General features: G+C 39.4%; 1 protein-coding gene across 1 annotated transcript in view; it reads right to left on the bottom strand.

Moving 5' to 3' along the window:
• Positions 1-21961, bottom strand: part of SLC30A9 (solute carrier family 30 member 9) — an 88467-nt gene extending 66506 nt beyond the window's left edge. The window contains exons 1-2 of the mRNA XM_002688216.7: positions 21727-21961; positions 9331-9483 (exon numbers count right to left, since the gene is read on the bottom strand). Coding sequence (XP_002688262.1) covers positions 9331-9483; positions 21727-21838 — 265 coding nt within the window. The 5' untranslated portion in view covers positions 21839-21961. The remainder of the gene's footprint in view (positions 1-9330; positions 9484-21726) is intronic.
• Between the last annotated feature and the right edge of the window lie 278 nt (positions 21962-22239).

Raw genomic sequence — 22239 nt, 5'->3', positions numbered from 1 at the left:
TAACAATTGTACTAACAACAGCCTGACTTTTTGAAAGCTAAGTTAGGTTGTTTCTTTTTCCGTTTTGAAATCTATGGATTTCTTTTCATTTATCCTGTTTAGTACTAAAAGTGTACTTTTGATCTGAAGATTGATTTTCTCAAATTCTGAAAAATTCTCATCCATTATCTCTTTATATATTATTTCTCCATCCTCTCTCTGAAATGCCTGTTGAATATAGGCTAAAGCTTCATGCCTTTCAAAAGCTTTTTCATTTTTTTGGAAAATCTTTTTACTTTCCTATGCACGTTCAGAATGAATTTCAATTTACTAATTTTCTACTTGACTATAGCCATTCAATATACTATATTCTTATTTTAATGACCACACTTTCATTTCTAGGCATTCTCATTGGCTCGTCCAGATCTACTTCTTATGCTTTTATTTCTGTCAGTTTGTATTTCAAAATATGAGTACTTCATTTATTCTTTTGAGGACATTAAACTTATTTGAAGCAATTTGTGCTGTTATTTTAAAATTATCTGGAGTTAATTCATATTTGATTGTTGATTTTGTTGGCTTTCTTGTGTTAGAATTCTTTGTGCATTTTTTACCGAGATATATTGACATAAAGTTAAGGTGTATATAATACATTGATTTCATTAACTTATATATTACAATATGACCCTTCCTGTACTTCTAAATTTTGGAATTTGCAGTCTTATTCTGAATAGGATATATTGTTTCACTCTCCTCTTCATGATCTATTGTCCAAAACTCAATCCGACCCTTCTGTCCTGAACCAGACCTCACACTGCCACTGTGAAATAACTATGCTCCAGTTTAGTATGCCAGCCAGCAAAAAGGTTTAAGTTCCTGTTCTTTCTGCTGCCTCCACCTACCCTACAGCCTCCTATAACACAGAGCCCCAGATGACAAATAGAAGAGGCTAGCTTCAGCCTCCTATAGGAGGATGGATGGGTAAATTCACAGTCTGAGTCTGGCTATGCATGTAGCACTTACAGATCCATTATCACAAATGAGCCAAACTTCTGGCTGCCAGTGCCTGCTTACAAACCCAGAGGCCAGTATCTTCTGTTTCAATTCCTGGACATATCTTTTTTTGAGTCCACTTACTTCTTCAGTTTTCTCTTTGTATATTCAGTCTATCACACCAGTAAGTGAGAAGTTGAATGGTTACCTCAGAGTATTCTTTCAACAATGCTATTGCTATCTGATCCAAATTTCTGCCAATCCATTGATTTACCTTCTTTTAACGCTCTTATGTATAAATTAAATATCAACAGAATAGGCACTTATTCTATTGTGCCTATTTATTTATTTATCAAAAACAAAACTCTCTTCTAAATATAAGCAAAAAAATCTTACCTGTAATATTTAGTATATTTCTCAATTATTTTTCAGGGAAAGCCACTGGGGAAATGACTTACTTGGTATATTATGTTTTCATAACTAAAACATATACAGAAAATCCAAAAAGGCTTTATTTTTACTGTTCATCAGATTCTAAGTAAGTTATAATGACACACTGGTTAAAAACAAACAAAAAAGAGGCCTAAAAACACTTCTATTTAATTAGTAACTATGGCTTCCAATATTTGACACTGATCAGTTAAATGACTGATATTTTATTTCTGTCTGGCTATACAGCAAACAAATTCTAAAGCATCTTTATCTACAGAATCTACGTTTATCAATTACTTAAAATTTTGTTTTGGGGAATAGAGCCCTGGGCAGATAAAAGTGAAGGGGTGGGGTAGTGGAATATTAAGCTTTCAACACTCATCTAGTGTATAAACAACTGAAATCTACTATTTAAAATTTCACAGACAGCCGTTCTTTCTACAATGATGAAAGTCATTCAAACAAATCACATAAAATGAGGTGCTCTAATACTGATATTTTTGGATATTCTTCTTAGCACAAACTGTCTAGATATTACTAAATATATAGTGTTAAGACTCACAAACAAGAAATGCTAGTAAAAAGCTCAAACACATGTAGGAATACTTTTTTTACATACCACATCTTAATAAATTTACACTGGATCCCTGGAGTAGAATCTTGATGATTTCAATAAGCAACGAGACATGCTATCCATGAATATCTCCAGACATTTTGTTTTAAGCTCAAGCCCTGGCTGTTTGCCACACATCTGCTGTCATTAGCAAAATTAAAACTGATTTTACTAAAATTTAAAACATCTGAATGCTCCTTAAAAACTTAACGATTCCTTAGCAAGTCTCTGCCTCTTAATGAGCTGTTTCTGACTTTATCATGTGATTTGAATTATTCAAAAGTCAATCTCAAACTCTTAAATATACAAATTATCTTTCAATCAAGCAATTACTTGCTGTCTATCTGATGGTTGGTAGTTTAGTCGCAAAGCTGTGTCCAACTCTTGCAACCCCATGGACTGCAGCCTGCCAGGCTTCTCTGTCCATGGGATTCTCCAGGTAAGAATACTGGACTGGGTTGCCATTTCCTTCTCCAATCTGATGCCTAACAAGGTCTAATCTGGCCTAAGAAGATTCTGAAAAATTAAGCCCAAAATAAAACCATCAGTAAACAATGTAGTCCTAATATAATAGAATAAACTAATATTTAAATTTCACAAGTCAGCAGAGAAAAAATAAACTGAGTCACAGATTTCAATTTCAAGCATTCTGTAAAGTAGAACCAACATTAAATATCTTTGCCTGAGTCAATGTTCACCTCACAATAGCATTATAACATGTTTTACCTTTAATTACATTATTCCACGACCCGTTTCTTCTCAATGTTCTAAATAAATATGCTTATTTCTTGAACTTAGGGACTCATGATCCTCTCCATTCCTTCATCCTCTAATACCAGACTCTCAATATTTACCCCAGCAGTTCTTCATCACAAGGAAAAGAGAAGAAACTCACTAAAACTGGATAATAAGCCCAAAAAGAGGATGCGGCTTGGGGAAAAGGATGAAGAACAGGCATGATAAACTGTCCTGCAGTATCTCACCGTGCACACTGTTCACTGAACCCAGGGTAGGTAAGGTGTGAGCTAAGAGGCTGGAAGAAAACTAGAAGAGCCGTAGAAACTGCAGATGTGTTTATTCTCTCCGGGCTGGCACAGCAGCCGTAGCAGCAGCAGACACACTGTGTTCTCTCCTCTCGTGATTGACCCAGCGTACACAGCTGTGGGTCTGTGAGGGTCCTCACAGCCTCACCACCATATTGCAACCATAACGTAGCCCCAAGGGCTTTTTCAGCTGGAGCTTATATATACGTGCATACAAAACAAAAGCATGGTAGCCTGTGGCCAAGTGGTTACCTTGTCACGTGCATGCACAGTGCTATAAGTGATCTCAGCTGTTACATAATCATTATTTACAAAACGTGGGGCAAGAGTGAGAGGGTATGGGGGTGAGAGAGCCTGACCACCGCCCTCTTGGCTAATTTGCTCTTTCCCTGCTGCTGCTGCTGCTAAGTCGCTTCCGGCATGTCAGACTCTGTGCGACCCCACTGACGGCAGCCCACCAGGCTCCCCCGTCCCTGGGATTCTCCAGGCAAGAACACTGGAGTGGGTTGCCATTTCCTTCTCCAATGCATGAAAGTGAAAAGTGAAAGTGAAGCCACTCAGTTGTGTCCAACTCTTCGAGACCCCATGGACTGCAGCCTACCAGGCTCCTCCGTACATGGGATTCTCCAGACAAGACTACTGGAGTTGGGTGCCACTGCCTTCTCTGGCTCTTTCCCTAGATAAACATAAACACAGATTTCTCAAGGAATCTGTAAAATCTTTCCTGTGAAAGACATCCAACTAAAGGAAAGATGGTCTTGAAATGTTTATTATTCTTCAAACACTCTTCTCCTAACACCATCCTCTCCTTGGCTTTTCTCCTACCTCTCCAGGCTGTTCCTCCTCAACTATTCTTTGCAAGCTTCTCCTCTTCCACCTGTCCCTTACTCACTGAGGATTTCAGACTAGCTCTTACCTCCCCAATCTAAACTATCCCCCTGTACTGTCTCAAACACACTTATGACTTCAGTTACCACCTGGATATAGCTAAAAACTCCTAAATCTTTATCCCCAGGTTAGAACTCTATGCATTTACTCATTTACAAAATTTATTAAACCCCTACTAAAAGCAGACATTACTTTGCCAACAAAGGTCCATCTAGTCAAGGCTATGGTTTTTCCAGTGGTCATGTATGGATGTGAGAGTTGGGACTATAAAGAAAGCTGAGCACAGAAGAATTGATGCTTTTGAACTGTGGTGTTGCAGAAGACTCTTGAGAGTCCCTTGGACTGCAAGAAGATCCAACCAGTCCTTTCTGAAAGAGATCAGTCCTGGGTGTTAATTGGAAGGACTGATGTTGAAGCTGAAACTCCAATACTTGGGCCACCTCATGTGGAGAGCTGACTCATAGGAAAAGACCCTGATGCTGGGAAAGATTGAGGGCAGGAGGAGAAGGGGACGACAGAGGATGAGATGGTTGGATGGCATCACCAACTCAATGGACATGGGTTTGGGTGGACTCTGGGAGTTGGTGATGGACAGGGAGGCCTGGCGTGCTGCGGTTCATGGGGTCGCAAAGAGTCAGACATGACTGAGCAACTGCAATGAACTGAACTATAAGCAAACTACTCTAAGCACTGACAGAGAAGGCAACCACACCCCACTCCAGTACTCTTGCCTGGAAAATCCCAAGGATGGAGGAGCCTGGTGGGCTGCAGTCAATGGGGTCGCTAAGAGTCGGACACAACTGACAGACTTCCCTTTCACTTTTCACTTTCATGCACTGGAGAAGGAAATGGCAACCCATTCCAGTGTTCTTGCCTGGAGAATCCCAGGGATGGGGGAGCCTCCTGGGCTGCCGTCTATGGGGTCGCACAGAGTAGGACACAACTGAAGCAACTTAGCAGCAGCTAAGCACTGAAGTTCCTGCTATGATGAGGTTTGAAAACAAGGGGAAAAAATAAATAATACAGATACTGAAAATATCAGTTAGTAATAAGTGATGTCCACACAGAGAATTAAAATTACTGTAATATCAAGGACTGACTGGGTGTGCAGAGTTGACATGTCATGTAAGATATAAATTACCAAAAGGGGTCAGCCAGATGAAGAAGGGCATCATGGAAAGTTAAAGCAACTAGAACAAACACCCTGTAACAAGAACAAGCTTGGTATTTTCTTGTTTTCTAAGAACCAAAAGAAAAATGGTTTGACTAAAATATAGTGATAAATGAGAGTGGAACCAAGGAGCCCAGAGAGGCTACTGCAGCAATCCAGCCAAAGAGATGATGTCTCACAGTAGAAAAGTAGTACAACCACTGCCTACTAGTCGTCATCTGTTAGAATGCCCCAGAGGCACCTACAGTTCAGATGTCCAAGACTGAGCCCTCAACTTCTCATTAATACACATTCCAGCCTTGGTATTTCTACTTTTAGAAGTCAATGAAATCACCAATACAAAAGCCCAGTCAAATCCAATAACCATGCACTGCCCTTTACTGACTCTCTCTTTTAGTCCACCAAATTCAGTCAAGTCAATTATTCAGCTCCTAAATTTCTTGCACTCGCCTACCCCCTTAAGAAACTCATTGCCATTAGCCTAGTCTAGAGCCTGATTCACATCCGTTTTCAGTTCCTTCCTCTGCAATCTATTTTCCAGTCTGCATCTAGTTATCTTTCTAAAATCTTAAATATGATTAAGTGCTTCCTATTCTCAAAATATTCCAACAGATTCCCACTGCCTCTGAAACAGTCCACACTCCTGAACAAAACCCTGATCTGATTACTGTTTACCTCTTGAGTTTCACCCCTTTCAAAACTACCAACCCCACCATGAGGTGCTCTACTCACTAGTCTGATCACAATGAACTACTTGCAGTGTTATCTTTTCTTCCCACCATTCATCACACCAATACCTACTCTCAGGTCACTAATCAGATAGCACTTCCCTATGGAAACCGTCCCCAGCCACTCAAGACCCAGGTGTCCCTCCAGCACACAGCACTTCTTCCACCACAGTACTTACTATACTTTTTTTGCTTAATTTTCTGTTTCAGTAATAAAAAATATAAACTCATTCTCATGTGCTGCTATATAAAAAGTGCTCAATAAATACTTCTTCAATAAATTAATGAATAAATACAGACTTCTTTTTAATGCCGCAAAGTGGACTAGATATCCTGAAAATGTATCTTTTCAAATGCATTCCTAAGCTAGCAAAATGATCTGAAGGGGGCAAAAATGAAGGGAAAGCAGGATCTCTATAGAATAAGAGAGCACACCAAAGTTTCTTCCCTGATGATTTCTGTTGACCCTTACACTCTTTGAGGTTCTATTTCTACAGTTACGCCAAGTGTCTAGCTTTGTTTCTAGGTATCTCCTGTTAGAGTCTCCATCTCTAGCAGAATTCTCTAGAATTCTGGTAACAGGAGATATCCAGAAACAAAGGTAGACAAGGCATAACTGTGACCTATAAAACACATATGGGGCTTCCCTGATGGCTCAGTGGTAAAGAATCTGCCTGCCAATGTAGGAGATGCCTAGGGTTTGATACCTGGGTTGGGAAGATCCCCTGAAGAAGAAAATGGCAACCCACTCCAGTATTCTTGCCTGGAGAATCCCATGAACAGAGGAGGCTGGCAGGCTACATTCCATGGGGTTGCAAAGAGTCGGACACAACTGAGAGATTACACAACAACAAGAAAAAACACAGAAAAGGAGTCAGCAAGGAAGTAAGCCTGCCCTGACTTGTGTGTTAAGTAGTGGAGAAGAAAAAACTCCACTGGAAATCTTAGGGATAAGGCAGCTCACACAAATTTACAGTCTGAATTCATACTGCTAACATGGTCCAAAAATCTTAAGCTGACGATTTAATTTAATGTGGTCCCAAGTTGTATCCCCAGCAGCTAAGAGAGGCAAATGCAAACTCTCTATGCAGGAACACATTCTCAATCAGAGACATCAAATAGTTCAAAGATATTAAACTACATGGAAAATGAACAATTCTCAGTTTAAAAACAGATCATCATGAATGAAAGCTGGAAATGAAGGAAAAAGGTAATACAATAAAACCAAAATATTTCAGATAGCAGAATTTTCAGTCATAGAATATAAAAATAGCTATGTTTAATGTCTAATAAAAGACAAGTTTGAAAACACACAAGAGACCAACCAAGCAAGCTGAAAAATAAAAATACACTATTTCTAGAAATGAAAAATACAATCATTAGAAATAAAAAGCCCAACATGGTACCAGCCAGCAGATTAGAGGCAACTACTCAGAGAAAATTAGTATACTACGTAGACTTAAGAAAATAATCCAGGAGTCAGGCCAGAAAGATAAAGAAATACAAAGTATGTCAGAGAGGTTTAGAGACATGAAAAATTATGCAGTAAACATTTCAGATTTCTTAATAGAGTTCCAAAGGCCAAGAGAGAGTTGAGAAGCAGTAATAATACACACCTCAAGGGACGCATGCTAAGTCAGTTCATCTGTGTCAGACTGCTTGCAACCCTATGGACCGAGGCCCACCAGGCTCCTCTGTCCATAGTGTTCTCCAGGCAAGAATACTGGAGTGGGCTGCCATGCCCTCCTCCAGGGGATCTTCCTGACATAGGAATGGAACCCAGATCTCCTATGGCTCTTGCACTGTAGGCAGATTCTTTACCGCTGAGCCACTGGGGAAGCCCAGCAACAGTGACAGAGAACTGCAGAATTCCAGAATTGTAGAAAAACAATTCTCAGATCCAGGAAGCCCAACAAATCTCAGGCAAGGTAATATACCTCACTCATTTCATAGTAAAACTAAACTTTACACCAAAGAAAAAGACTTTCAAAATAAAGTTAAATTTTAAAAGCAAACAGAAAAGACATGAAAACAAAGGCATGATATCTGACTTCTCAGCACTAACAGTGTCAGCCAAAAGACAATGGAATAAGCTATGTATTAAATGTGCCTTTACCATGAAAGAGTCTCACCTAAAGAAATTTCTATAGGATGTATCGACACATCAGATAGAAAAGCAGAGACATAAGAAAAGATGGTTAACAAAGATATTAGATTAAAAATTTAAACAAATAATGGTATAAATTTTAGAGAAGGAAAAGAGAGGAGAACAGATACAAGCTACCAGCCAGCAAATAACATGTAAGTTGAGAATGGGCGACCACAGTGAACATTCCAAACCCTTTGTATGTTTCAGAAGGAAAGTAAACTTTTCAATTACCCTTAGACTTAACACATACATAAAGCATATACCTCCCAAGCAAGCGTCTGTACGTTGCGTATATGAGGGTAAGAGGATAATGGAATAAGAAAACTAAGATTTTATTAGGAGGCAAAAAAAATTAAACACACACACACACACAGGGAAGCACATGATATAATGGCAGAAATATGTCCAAATATATCAACGACTGTAGTAAATGTAATCAGACTAAACCTTCCATTAAAAGACAAAGATTATCAAACTAGGACAAAAAAGCTTGAAGTCAAAGGACAGGAAAACTGGGAGACTGGAATTGACATATATATATTACTATATAGTATTACATATAATACTATATTAGATAACTAATGAGGATCTAAAACAATTTAAAAATTAAAGATTAATGAGCAAAACAGCTAACTGGTCATTAAAAATGATTAACAGGGGACTTCCCTGGTGGTCAGTGGCTAAGACTCCAAGCTCCAGTGCAGGGGCCCAGGTCTGATCCCAGGTCAAAAAACTAGATCACATGCTACAACTAAGAGTCTGCATGCAACACCTAAAAGACACATGCTGCAACCAGCAATCTCGCATGCCACAACTAAGACCCAGCCCAGCCAAATAAATACTTTTTCTTAAAAATGAATAACAGAATAAATACAAAGGAAGCAGAAAGGAAAATATAATTAAGTAAGAGTAGAAATTAATGAAATAGGAAACAAAAATACAATATAAAGATTGAAAGTAAAAAAATTATCACTTAGTAAAAATAATAAAATTGACAAAGCTCAGGCAAAATTAATCAAGTAAACAACCACCACCAGGAATGAAATTAAAAAGAATACATATGCTATTTTAAAATGTATATAGAGAATATAATGAACTTTATATCAATAAATTAAAAATTTAGTTGAAGTGGATAAATCACTGGAAAAAAAATGGAACTTACCGAGTCAAAAAGAAATAGAAAAATTAAAAGAAATTAAGTTAGCTCCTCATGAAAAACACACTAGTTCAGATGGTTTTACTTATAAGTTCTATCAAACATTCAAGGAACAATCTCATGCAAACTATTCCCATATACAGGGGGAAAAAAACTTTTTTAAAAGATTTATACATACCTGCTTCATCAAATGAAGGTACTTTTTCCATTTTCTGAGATTGTGATCCCTGTCCTTCTTTCTGAACATTTGTGGAATACAACTTTACTTGATTCAGTGTACAGCATGGAACACTGTTTGAAAAGCTTCCAAATGTCACTAAACTCTGCCATTCTAAAAGAAAAAAATTTAAATTTCAAACAAACTAGTAATAAGGATTTTTATACCCAATAAAGCCTACCTATAATTAGAAAGAGAACAAAATAACAGTAAAATCTGTACTCTGTTAAATACCCAAATGCACAACGTTAAGCCACCCTTTCCGTACAGGTGTTTCACCGGCCCTTAGGTATACAGCGTCCATATTCTGTAAAGGAAACATAAAGATAACATTGCTTCTTTTCTCACTTGCAAATTTATATAGAAATTTTTTAATTACATAAAGTCAAATAAACATTTATATTATTCAGCTATTCTGAAAGGTCTTTGGCATATAAAAGGTACTCTTTATTTTGTATGTTGGTTGCATGCTAAAAGAAAATGGCATAATATACCTTTCAAAATAAGAACTCTGAAAGGAGAAAGGTCATGAGGGCTTTCTACTCAAAATTACATTGCGTCTTCCCTCTGCTAGCTGAAACTCGGTCCTCTTCCATTTCACATTCACTATGTGAATTATATGAATCAGTCAGTCATACTGTCACTGATTTTTTAAAATCAGATAAATAAATCAACATTTGGAGAGATTCCTCAGTATATGAGGAATAATGATGATGAGTATATATTGAGGGAAGAATAGAAGTCTAATTACAAAGCACGTTAGCTGCTACATCTGGGTTGATTGTGGGCTTTGGAGGGCTGAAATAGAAAAATGTAGTCCACATTTGCATCAAAGTGGTAGAAAAGTAAATCTGTCTCTACTCTTGGGTGACCCTGTCTCCCTGTTACTTTTTATGCTTAGGACTGAAACTTGAAAACCTTGTTTAGGTGCAATTTATACATTTTCTAAAATTTAGGTAAAATAGTGAAATTATATCATTAGAAACAGTCAAGTTAAACATTTAAGAGTTCAAACTTTTCTAACTGCTTAATAATGATCTTCCCAAAACGTTAATTCATGTACTTGCATGTGCAGATTGCCTTCTGAAATCAAAGAAAATAAATATTTTTTTAATGGCTCAGAGAATTCATCAGGAACATCAATTACTGTGAATATCAAAGGTAATCTGAAAAGCATGAGGGACATAAGGCAGCCTTAAGTATTCACTCAAATTTCAGGCTTAGAACTTGTTTTCTTGAAAAACTTCCTGATGCCAACTTAAATCTTTCATTTGGCAAATATTTGTTGAAGGCCCAGTATGGTTTTTTTTTTTTTTTTTTGTCATTTGATGCTACTTATTAAAGGCTGAGTAAAGCAAATATAACAATGTATCTTCTTTCATATTAAAATAAATATGTCACTAAAGGCTAAAGCAAACCCTCCCTGGAAAACCACCCTCCAGGAAAGCATCTTCACCACCACCACCACTGGTGTTCTGACTTGTCAGCCCTATTCAAAGTATCTTTTGTGATTATTACCAAACAAAAACAATATACCACTAACATTTTTTTAATCCACTGATGAAATACTTCTATAGACATTGTGCTAAGGTGTTTAAAGAGGGATTACTAATCTAAAAGTCTTGCCTCAGAAGATGACAATATATTTGTAACTTGATCCTCGATCTTGTTCAAAGTTCTCCTGAATTTTAAAAATATTTTATTATAAAAAATTTTAAATATATACAAAGGTAGAAAAAAACAGTACAATAAACATACATGTACTTCTTACCTAGCTTCAACAATTATCAATTCATGGACAACTTCATTTTATCTCTACCTCACCAATATCTCATCTACATATTAATTTGATGCAAATCTCAGACATAAAATAATTTCACTCATAAAACTTTCAGTATGCATTCTAAAAGATAAAACATAGCTATACCACCATTGCAAGTAAAAAAAAAACAATCTTAATATCATGAAAATAGCCTCAACTTCCAATAATCTCAATTTTCTCAATTTTCTCAATTTCCAGTGTTGTAATTTTTATATATCTGTGAACAGATCTTAATTCAGTCCACATACCATAAACTGAGTGCAATTGTGCGGTAGTTTGAGCATTCTTTGGCATTGCCTTTCTTTGGGATTAGAATGAAAACTGACCTTTTCCAGTCCTGTGGCCACTGCTGAGTTTTCCAAATTTGCTGGCATATTGAGTGCAGCACTTTCACAGCATCATCTTTCAGGATTTGAAATAGCTCAACTGGAACTCCATCACCTCCACTAGCTTTGTTCATAGTGATGCTTTCTAAGGCCCACTTGACTTCACATTCCAGGATGTCTGGCTCTAGGTCAGTGATCACACCATCGTGATTATCTGGGTCGTGAAGATCTTTTTTGTACAATTCCTCTGTGTATTCTTGCCACCTCTTCTTAATATCTTCTGCTTCTCTTAGGTCCATACCATTTCTGTCCTTTATTGAGCCCATCTTTCCATGAAATGTTCCCTTGGTATCTCTAATTTTCTTGAGATCTCTAATCTTTCCCATTCTCTTGTTTTCCTCTATTTCTCTGCATTGATCACTGAGGAAGGCTTTCTCATCTCTCCTTGCTATTCTTTGGAACTCTGTATTCAAATGGGTGTATCTTTCCTTTTCTCCTTCACTTTTTTGCTTCTCTTCTTTTCACAGCAGTTTGTAAGACCTCCTCAGACAACCATTTTGCCTTTTTGCATTTCTTTTTTTGGGGATGGTCTTGATCCGTCTCCTGTACAATGTCACGAACCTCCGTCCATAGTTCATGAGGCACTCTGTTTATCAGATCTAGTCCCTTAAGTCTATTTCTCACTTCCACTGTTTAATCGTAAGAGATTTTATTTAGGTCATACCTGAATGATCTAGTGATTTTCCCTACTTTCTTCAATTTAAGTCTGAATTTGGCAATAAGAATGCTCAAACTACCGCACAATTGCACTCATCTCACACACTAGTAAAGGAATGCTCAAAATTCTCCAAGCCAGGCTTCAGCAATACATGAACCATGAACTTCCAGATGTTCAAGCTGGTTTTAGAAAAGGCAGAGGAACCAGAGATCAAACTGCCAACATCTGCTGGATCATCAAAAAAGCAAAAGCGTTTCAGAAAAACATCTATTTCTGCTTTATTGACTATGCCAAAGCCTTTGACTGTGTGGATCACAATAAACTGTGGAAAATTCTGAAAGAGATGGGAATACCAGACCACTTGACCTCCCTCTTGAAAAATTTGTATGCAGGTCAAGAAGCAACAGTTAGAACAGGACATGGAACAGACTAGTTCCAAATAGGAAAAGGAGTACGTCAAAGCTGTATATTGTCACCCTGCTTATTTAACTTATATGCAGAGAACATTATGAGACATGCTGGGCTGGATGAAGCACAAGCTAGAATCAAGACTGTGGGGAGAAATATCAATAACCTCAGATATGCAGATGACATCACCCTTATGGCAGAAAATGAAGAAGAACTAAAGAGCCTTTTGATGAAAGTGAAAGAAGAGAGTGAAAAAGTTGGTTTAATGCTCAATATTCAGAAAACTTAAGATCATGGTATCTGGTCCCATCACTTACAGATGGGAAACAGTGGAAACAGTGTCAGACTCTATTTTTGGGGGCTCCAAAATCACTGCAGATGGTGACTGCAGCCATGAAATTAAAAGACAGACACTTCTTGGAAAGAAAGTTATGACCAACCTAGACAGCATATTAAAAAGCAGAGACACTACTTTGCCAACAAAGGTCCGTCTAGTCAAGGCTATGGTTTTTCCAGTAGTCATGTATGGGTGTGAGAGTTGGACTATAAAGAAAGCTGAGTGCCAAAGAACTGATATTTTTGAACTGTGGTGTTGGAGAAGACTCGAGAGTCCCTTAGACTGCAAGGAGATCCAACCAGTCCATCCTAAAGGAGATCAGTCCTGAATATTCATTGGAAGGACTGATGCTAAAGCTGAAACTACAATACTTTGGCCACCTGATGTGAAGAACTAACTCATATGAAAAGACCCTGATGCTGCGAAGATTGAAGGCAGGAGAAGGGGATGACAGAGGATGAGATGGTTGGATGGCATCACCGACTAAATGGACATGAGTTTGGGTAAACTCTGGGAGCTGGTGATGGACAGGGAGGCCTGTCATTGTGCGATCCATGGGGTCACAGAGTCGGACGTGACTGAGCGACTGAACTGAACCATAACTGAGGGGTTTTTTAATATTTATTTATTTGGCTGTGTCGGGCTTTAGTTGCATCACACAGGATCTTTCACTGCCACATAGGCTATCTAGTTGGGCACACGGGCTCCAGAGCTCACCAGCTTACTTGCTCCAAGGCATGGGGATCTTAGTTTCATCAGGGATCAGACCCTCACTCTCGATAGTGAAAGTGAATAATCCTAGCCTCTGGACCACCAGGGAATTCCCAACTCCTGTGTCCTTGTGATACTACCCTAGTAATCTTGTTAGCTTCCTTGTTCACTGTTTCAAAAAATTATTAAATTTTAACTTTAGAAGAATTTCAGATATCAGCAACTTTCAACGTACATATTTGGCATAATACAAGACAAACTGCAAGGAAACTGCAGAATATATAGGACAACATTTGACTCAATAAAATACACAGAATACCTAAAATTCAGCAGTAGAAACTCAACTGTTGAATAAATTACTGAATTTGTTAATTAATTCTGGGAGGCAAAAAGATAGTAAAAAAAATATTACCCATCATTTATACACTCTCTTCAAGATGACTTCTAAAATAAGCTACGTTAAGCTACAGATCCGTCTTTAGTTCAGTGCTCACTACTCTATGGGCGTGGAAAAGGAACTTCTCATTGCTGTATATACAAGGGTTGTTTTTTCATCAAGACTGCAGAGCTAGGTATCTTATCTGTCTAACCGCAACAATCACTTTTCTCTGCTTTTATTTTACTGTTACTGTCTCTGCAGCTGCTAATGACATTGGTACTGATCACCCCTTGTCCTCTCCAATCTGCTTTGTCACCTACCACTTACTCTGGCTTTTGGAGGAAATTTGGCCTTCTTTTTCAGACTACAATACAAAAAGCTCTCTTTCTGCCAGGCAAACTGACAATTCTATCTACCATGTGTGTTGCTTCTGCAATAACAATAACTAAAAAACAAAAAGATTTCTTAATGGTTTGAAGTATTTTACTTTAGGCTAGTTTCAGGACAAGAGATAAACATGTACCTAAGTCTTTCAGAGATCAGTCTCTATACTTGAGACCACTGCAGATGGATGGACCTGGACATTATCATACTGCGTGAAGTAAGTCAAAGAGAGAAAGACAAATATCATATTGCTTATGTGTGGAATCTAAAAAGATGACGAAAATAAACTTATTTACAAAGCAGAAACAGACTAACAGATATAGAAAACAAACCTGTAGTTACCAAAGTGAAAGTGAAAGTCACTCAGTCGTGTCCAACTCTTTGTGACCCCATGGACTATACAGTGGATGGGATTCTCCAGGCCAGAATACTGGAGTGGGTAGCCTTTCCCTTCTCCAGGGTATCTTCCCAACCCAGGGGTCGAACCCAGGTCTCCTGCACTGCAGGTGGATTCTTTACCAGCTGAACCACAAGGGAAGCTCTAGTTACCAAAGGAGGTAAATTAGGACCTTGGGATTAACATACACACCTGGTGTGTCAGACAGTAAAGAATCTGCCTGCAAAGCAAGAAATCCACCCAGGTTCGATCCCTAGGTCAGGAAGATCCCCTGGAAATGACAACACACTCCAGTATTCCTGCATGGAGATTCCCACGACAGAGAAGCCTGGTGGGCTACAGTCCATGGGGTCATAAACAGTCAGACCTGAGCGACTAACTTTTTATACATAAAATAAACAAGGACCTACCGTATAAGACAGGGAACTATATTCAATAACTTGTAATAACATACAATGGGAAAGAATCTGATAATATATGTGTGTGTGTATAACTGAACCATGATGCTGCATTTTTAAAAACAAGCAAAATACAGGTTGATTTCAACTATTAAATGGATTATGCATCTGGATTATGCATAATTTTTACTCTATATCTTAATACTTTTCTGTATTTTTCCCAACACCTAAAATTTTAAATTAAAAATATATGCACTGTTAAATCACTTCTAACATTATTTCTGCTAATAGGAGCACACTGATTGTCTCTAGTTTACTTTTATACTTTCAGCGAGCAAAATAAAATGCAGGAAAATCCCTTTCAGGTCTAATCATCAGGCAAGCAAAAGGACTGCCTGGTGACTTACACCAGTTAGCTCAACCTTCAGGACTAGTGCTGATGTGATTTTTCACCAGAACAGACTAAGCAACGAGGAATCCTTTTTTTTTTTTTTTGCGTATGTAAAGAATATGCAACTTTCTGCACTGCATCTTGGCATACAACTCTACTTCCTTGCTTAATTCTTAATATTTTCTTAGAAAAGGGGGGGGGAATATTTAATATATTAAGGATTCACCAAGTGCCACTGTCCTAAATGCTCTACCTGTATTATCACACTATAATTTATACCCCAAAGTATGCCTCAAAATCATCTGCATCTCTCCATCTCCATTGCCTTTTCATACTGTTCATGGGGTTCTCAGAATATTCATCGGAAAGACCGATGCTAAAGCCAAAACTCCAATACTTTGGCCACCTGATGTGAAGAACTGACTCACTGGAAAAGACCCTGATGCTGGGAAAGATTGAAGGCAGAAGGAGAAGGGGACGACAGAGGATGAGATGGTTGGATGGCATCACTGACTCAATGAACATGAGTTTAAGCAAGCTCCAGGAGCTGGTGATGTACAGAAAAGCCTGGCATGCTTCAGTCCATGGGGTTGCAAAGAGTCAGACATACTGAGCAACTGAACTGATCTCCATTACTAAGTACCATGGCCCAACTACAATCTTCTTTGTGTGGCTAACTCTAATAACCCTCTACTGATCTCCTTATTCCTTTCCCCTTTCCAATCCAACAGTAGTCAGAATGATATTTTTAAAACATTTCCTTTTCTGGCCCCTTAAACCTATGGCCCAAAAGGCTATGAAAGTGAAAGTTGCTCCGTCATATCCGACTCTTGCGACCCCATGGATTACAGTCCATGACCTTCTCCAAGCCAGAATACTGGAATGGGTAGCCTTTCCCTTCTCCAGGGGATCTTCCCAACCCAGGCATTGAACCCAGGTATCCAGCATTGCAGGCGGATTCTTTACCAACTGAGCCACCAGGGATGCCCAAGTATATTCGAGTAGGTAGTCGATCCCTTCTCCAGCAGATCTTCCTGACCCAGGAATCGAACCAGGGTCTCCCTGATACCTCTCAAATCTCACTTCACACATCCCTCCCTTTCCAACCACACTCCAGCCAAAGCATGTTTCTTTCTGCTCCTGAATACTACAAGTCTGGTCTTCTCTGCCTGGATTGCTCTTTGCCCCAGATCTTCACCTGGCTTGCTGATTTTCATTTGTCATGACTTGGTTCAGTCACCACCTCCTTAGAAAAGCTGGAGTCCCAGGCCAGCATAACTGATAAAATGGCCCCTGCAGGCTTCTAGACTGCCACTCGGCTTATTTCTTTTACAATGTTTAGGTATGTTTCTCATTCCTCATTTCCAAAAAAGGTGGAAAGTCTGTCTTGTTCAGCACAACACAATCAGCGGCTACAATGCCTGATACCTCTTCCTGAATGATCCTCACTCACAAAAACCCTACACATGAAACACATGCTGTGGCTAACCTCACTCCACAGGCAACCTTATCACTAACCTGAACTACACAGAATCCTGCTGCCACTCTGCCAAAACGGTCTTTTACAACTGTCAATGTTCCTGTTGCTTATTTAAGGGATTCAATCCCCACTCTACTTTTCATGTGGTAGTACCAGCACGTTACAGACAAAAATCTAAAAATACAAAGGTTAATTTCTATCTTTTTATGTAAAAACTATACTTTTATTAATCTTGGATTTCAGCAAAAGCCTGCATCTATTGATTTGTAGTCGTTAAGGGAGTATCCCCCCACCTCAAATCCCTGTCAATGAGGCAAGGTACAAATACATGAAAAACAGGTGAGACATATACATCAAGAACATTTTCCCAAGTCACTAAATATTCTTCTAAATTATATTTTTTTAACAGCTGCATCTATCACCAGCCCTTAATAAATACACCATAATATGGTGTATTTATTATACCATATATTTTTCATAACTGTAATATACTCTTCATAACTGTTACCTATTTATTACTATTAATAATAAACTTGTGTGCACACTTTAGTATGTATCTGGTTATTTCTTGAAAGCAAATCCCTTTAAGTAGAACTGCTGGGTAAGAAGGCACAGAACTTTAAGGTTCTTTTTAGTACAAGGAATAACTGACCTCCAAAACACTGACCAACTAACTACGTGTCCCAGTTAGTAGTAAGAGTTTCTGCTTTCCTGCACACTCAATATGGAGTATCACTATGAAAAACTTAGCTAATGTGAAAGCAATTAGTAGTAAACCCTTTAGATTTGTATTTCTATACTTATTAGTAAATATGGAACATTTTTGCATTTTTATTGGTCACTCGAATGCCCTTATGAATGCATTCATCTCCTTTGCCCATTTTTCTACTGGGCTTGTAAAAATTCTTTATAAATTAGGAATACTAATTCTATAACTGCACTGCCCAGAAGTCACTGTTCACTGAGTACCTTAAATGTGGATAGTCTGAACATGTGCTGTAAGTGTAAAATACACACTGGACTCCAGAAACAGTTCAAAAAGATAAAGTAAAATACCTCAATAATTTTTATACTGATCATAATATTGAAATACTTTGAATATACTGGATAAACTATATTAACAAAATTTCATCTGTTTTTACTTTTTAAAATACGGCTATCAAAATTACATACATGATACACATTATATTTCTTTCAGACAGAACCGCCCTCGAATATTGTTCTCCTTGTTGCCTTTAAATGTTTACGATGCTGGGAGCCGGCATATTGCATACTGAGTGCATATTGCATACTGAGTGCAGCACTTTCCACAGCATCATCTTTCAGGATCTGGAATAGCTCAACTGGAATTCTATCACTGCCAGGAGCCAGCGTGAGGAGCTCCACCCATGACAAAGGTCATGAGGAAGGAGGCTCGGCGTAATCGAGCCTCAGGAGTCCCCCTGGAAATTCTCGAGCATCTACCCCCAAAACCAGAGTCTGCCTACTTTCTGCTTTGTGCTTTCACCTACACCTCTGACTTTACAGGGGGCTGTGCCCCACTACCTCTCTCTGAAAAAAGAGTTAGCTTACAGCTCCAGTTAATAATTCCTGGGTGTGACAGTGTTTCAACCTACAAACTCCTTTGGAAGTCCTCTAGCCTGCCTGAATAGGTTTTTCCAGCCACATGTGATTGCTCAGAGCCTCCCAACTGTGAGAGGCATGAGATGTTCTAAACTGTCTAAATACAGATTCCTTTGAGCAGTTAAAAGATTGATTAGAAATTGTATTGGTGAAGGGATTTTCACTTGTCGGGCCAATGTTCGCTGCTAAGTTTCCATATCCCTTACCTGCTGTGTCCCTGGCAATGTATTGATTAATATAATTGGTGTAAGTAGTAGCTTTAATGGTTGTAACCTGGGACCCTTGAGTTAATTCTTTTTCTTGTTATAGCCCACCACACGTTTGCTCTGTAGGAATGCAACTTTATCTACTGCTTTTGGAGGGTGGCTCCTGACCAATCACCTTTAGAGAAAAATAAGTTTTCTGAAGAAAGGGTCTCAAAGTGTTAACAGGCCTCCGAGCCAGAAGATGATGCAAATCACCTAAGCTTTTGCATATGATAAGTTTGCAGGAAGAAAGCTTGGCTTGCTGCATGACTCTACCCCTTCCCCCATTATCCTCTATGCATAACTTAAGGTATAAAAACTACTTTGGAAAATAAAGTGCGGGCCTTGTTCACCGAAACTTGGTCTCCCCAGGTCGTTCTTTCTCTCACTTTCTGGCTGAATTATTCAGCCTCTTTTCTCCACTGAATTTCCTCACTGAGCTAGCCTTATTTCAGCCTCTTTTCTCCACTGAATTTCCTCACTGAGCTATCCTTATTCTATTACTCTTTATATCCTTAATTAACGTTTAATTAAGCAGTTGTTTCCTGATCCTCGCCGATGCCATCCCCGCTTCGAATTCCCTGGATCCACCGGGGCTGGACCCCGGCAGTTTACAGTGTTAATTTGACCCACCAGCATTTCTCATCTTTGAGCATGTATAAGAAGCAGTTTGGAGAAGGAAATGGCAACCCACTCCCATATTCTTGCCTAGAGAATCCCGTGGACAGAGAAGCCTGATGGGCTGCTGTCCATAGGGTTGCAAAGAGTCGGACACGACTGAAGCGCCTGAGCATGCATGGACGCACTGGAGAAGGAAATGGCAACCCACTCCAGTATTCTTGTCTGGAGAATCCCAGGGACAGAGGAGCCTGGTGGGCTGCCGTCTATGGGGTCGCACAGAGTTGGACACGACTGAAGCAACTTAGCAGCAGCAGCAGCAAGAAGCAGTTGTTTCCCTTAAGATTCTTCCTCTACTACTCTTTTTAAATTTACACAGGGCTTTCAGAAGCACAAACTAAACTTTATTTCTTGACAAAGTAAAAACATTTATTTTTAGAAATTTCTCTCCAAAAGTTCTTCCAATATTTCTTTCTTAGGTGCAACCAACTTGATTAGTACTTTTTCTAAATAATCCCTTTGAAGTTTTATAACAATTATGGTCACCCCTTTAAAAACTGTTTAGGTATTATTGAAACTAAATTTTCACCAACAAGGTTATTTTTCAATCTACTATTTTTAAGTATGAGAACACATTTTAATTTTTTGGTAATAAATACTGTAAACAACTTTGCAGTCATTGTGACTGGTGAAGACAGGCGATTCTTATCACAGAGGGATGAGAGAAGAGCACATAAATTTCAACAGAGAATAATGAATTACAAATTACACTATTTCACCTCCTTTTACCAACACTTAAAGGCAGTTTAGACTAAATTTAGCTACAGTCCACTGGGTTGCAGAGTGGGACTTCGCGACCAAGCAACAACAAACAGCCACTCCACCTAATTTAAGTGTAAAATGCCAAAACTACTTGGTCAATAGAAGCAATCATGCTAGAAAGCTTAGATGAGGATTTTGGAGTATGGTAGAACTAGATGATTCATCTTGTTCACAAGAGAATCAGGTGTATTTCCCATTACAGGAAAACTCCACAGTTACACGTTTTTATCACTACCGAAGTCCCCAAAACAGCTCTTTTAAAATGAACCCTTCTGAAATTTTAAGAGCCAGTTTCTACATTTACTACAAATCAAAAATAGGACCATATGCCAAAATACCTGCACAGTAAAGAGCTTCTAAAGCTTATGTTACTTAGAAACTTGAATGACTACAACTTCCAACTTTTATTGCAAAGTCACAAACATGCTACAAGATTTTTCAAACATAAACTTTGGGGAAATGTTTCTTTAAATTCTCTTTTCACCCACAAGAATCTGGGGGATTAGGTTAGGAGTGGATTTGATTCTGTCTCTCCCTCATTGTTCCTCTCGGCCTACTAGGGACTATTGGTATGGCAAAAACGGAGGTAAGCTTGACTCAGACTTGCAAGTTCAATGATATTTTGCAAACTGCCAACTGAAATTTGAGTCAGAAAAGATTGTTGGATAAGAATTATAAAAACAGTAAACCAGTAAACATTTCTTCACCAAAAAGAGTCTTCAACCGAACTGAGTTCATTCAATTAATTGCGGGACTGTCCGAGTCTCATATTAAATAATTATTCGTAAATGTTAAGTAGTAACTCCCAACTTCCTCTCAGAAGATTTAATAAAACAAGCTGGGCATATGAGAAAAGCAATAGGGTAAGAAAATCCACTGAGTCACAAGTGCTCAATAAAGGTAAGGCGGTGAGCTTAAAACACCCTGGAACTTGGAGTCAGCAATTTCCTATTGACTGGGGGAGGAGGCGGGCCGTCACCGCCATGCACTAAGATGCTCACGTAACCTTTCATCTGAAACGAAGTAGTCGGTTTCATGGATGCCACCGGACCGCGAAATGCCCCAAATTCCCGCGGGAGCCGTGCTAGAACTGTACGCGAGACCAGATCAAGGAGGCCTGTCAGGGGCCACGGCAGGGTGGGTAGCCTGAACTGCGAAGACGGAGGGCCAAAAGGAAGGTTCTTTGGCTGGGGAAGGGCAAGGCGGCGTACTGCCCGAGGCGAGGCACCCGGCTCCGAGCCCGGCCTTGTCTTCAAGTCCGGCTTCCGCGGAGTCAGTGGTCGGCGCGGGACACTCACCCTGGCGGTCGCTGGAGCCCCGGGCCGCCGCCCTGCAGCGCAGACGGAGCCGGCACAGGGAAGACCAGCTACATCTGTGGGCCGCAGCGGCGGCGGCCAAGCCCGGTAACATCCTGGCGGGGCAAAGGCCCCCACTCGGACACCGCCTGCTGCCTCCGCGCCGCCGCCGCCACCAACTGACTCCATAGACCGGACACTACCGAACACCGACCCTTGCGCCGCCTGAGGCGGCTTCAGCGAACCCGGAAATGGTAACATCATTTAGAGACCTAGCTGCGGAGACAGCGGAAGTGGCGTGCGCGAGCAGGACCAATCGCGAGACCTTGCCAGACCCTGACCACTTGGGGAAGGCGTGGCTGCGCAGGAACTTTGGCGTTTTCCCTGTCTTCCGCGCTTTTACTGTGGCGCTTTGTTTGAATGTCTGGAATCAAGATTGCCGGGAGAAATATCAGTAACCTCAGATATGCAGATGACACCACACTTATGGCAGAAAGCGAAGAATAGCTAAAGAGC

The sequence above is a fragment of the Bos taurus genome, chromosome 6 (genome assembly GCF_002263795.3).
Source record: "Bos taurus isolate L1 Dominette 01449 registration number 42190680 breed Hereford chromosome 6, ARS-UCD2.0, whole genome shotgun sequence".
Lineage (NCBI taxonomy): Eukaryota > Metazoa > Chordata > Mammalia > Artiodactyla > Bovidae > Bos > Bos taurus.
This window is presented reverse-complemented; position numbering and strand designations above follow the sequence as displayed.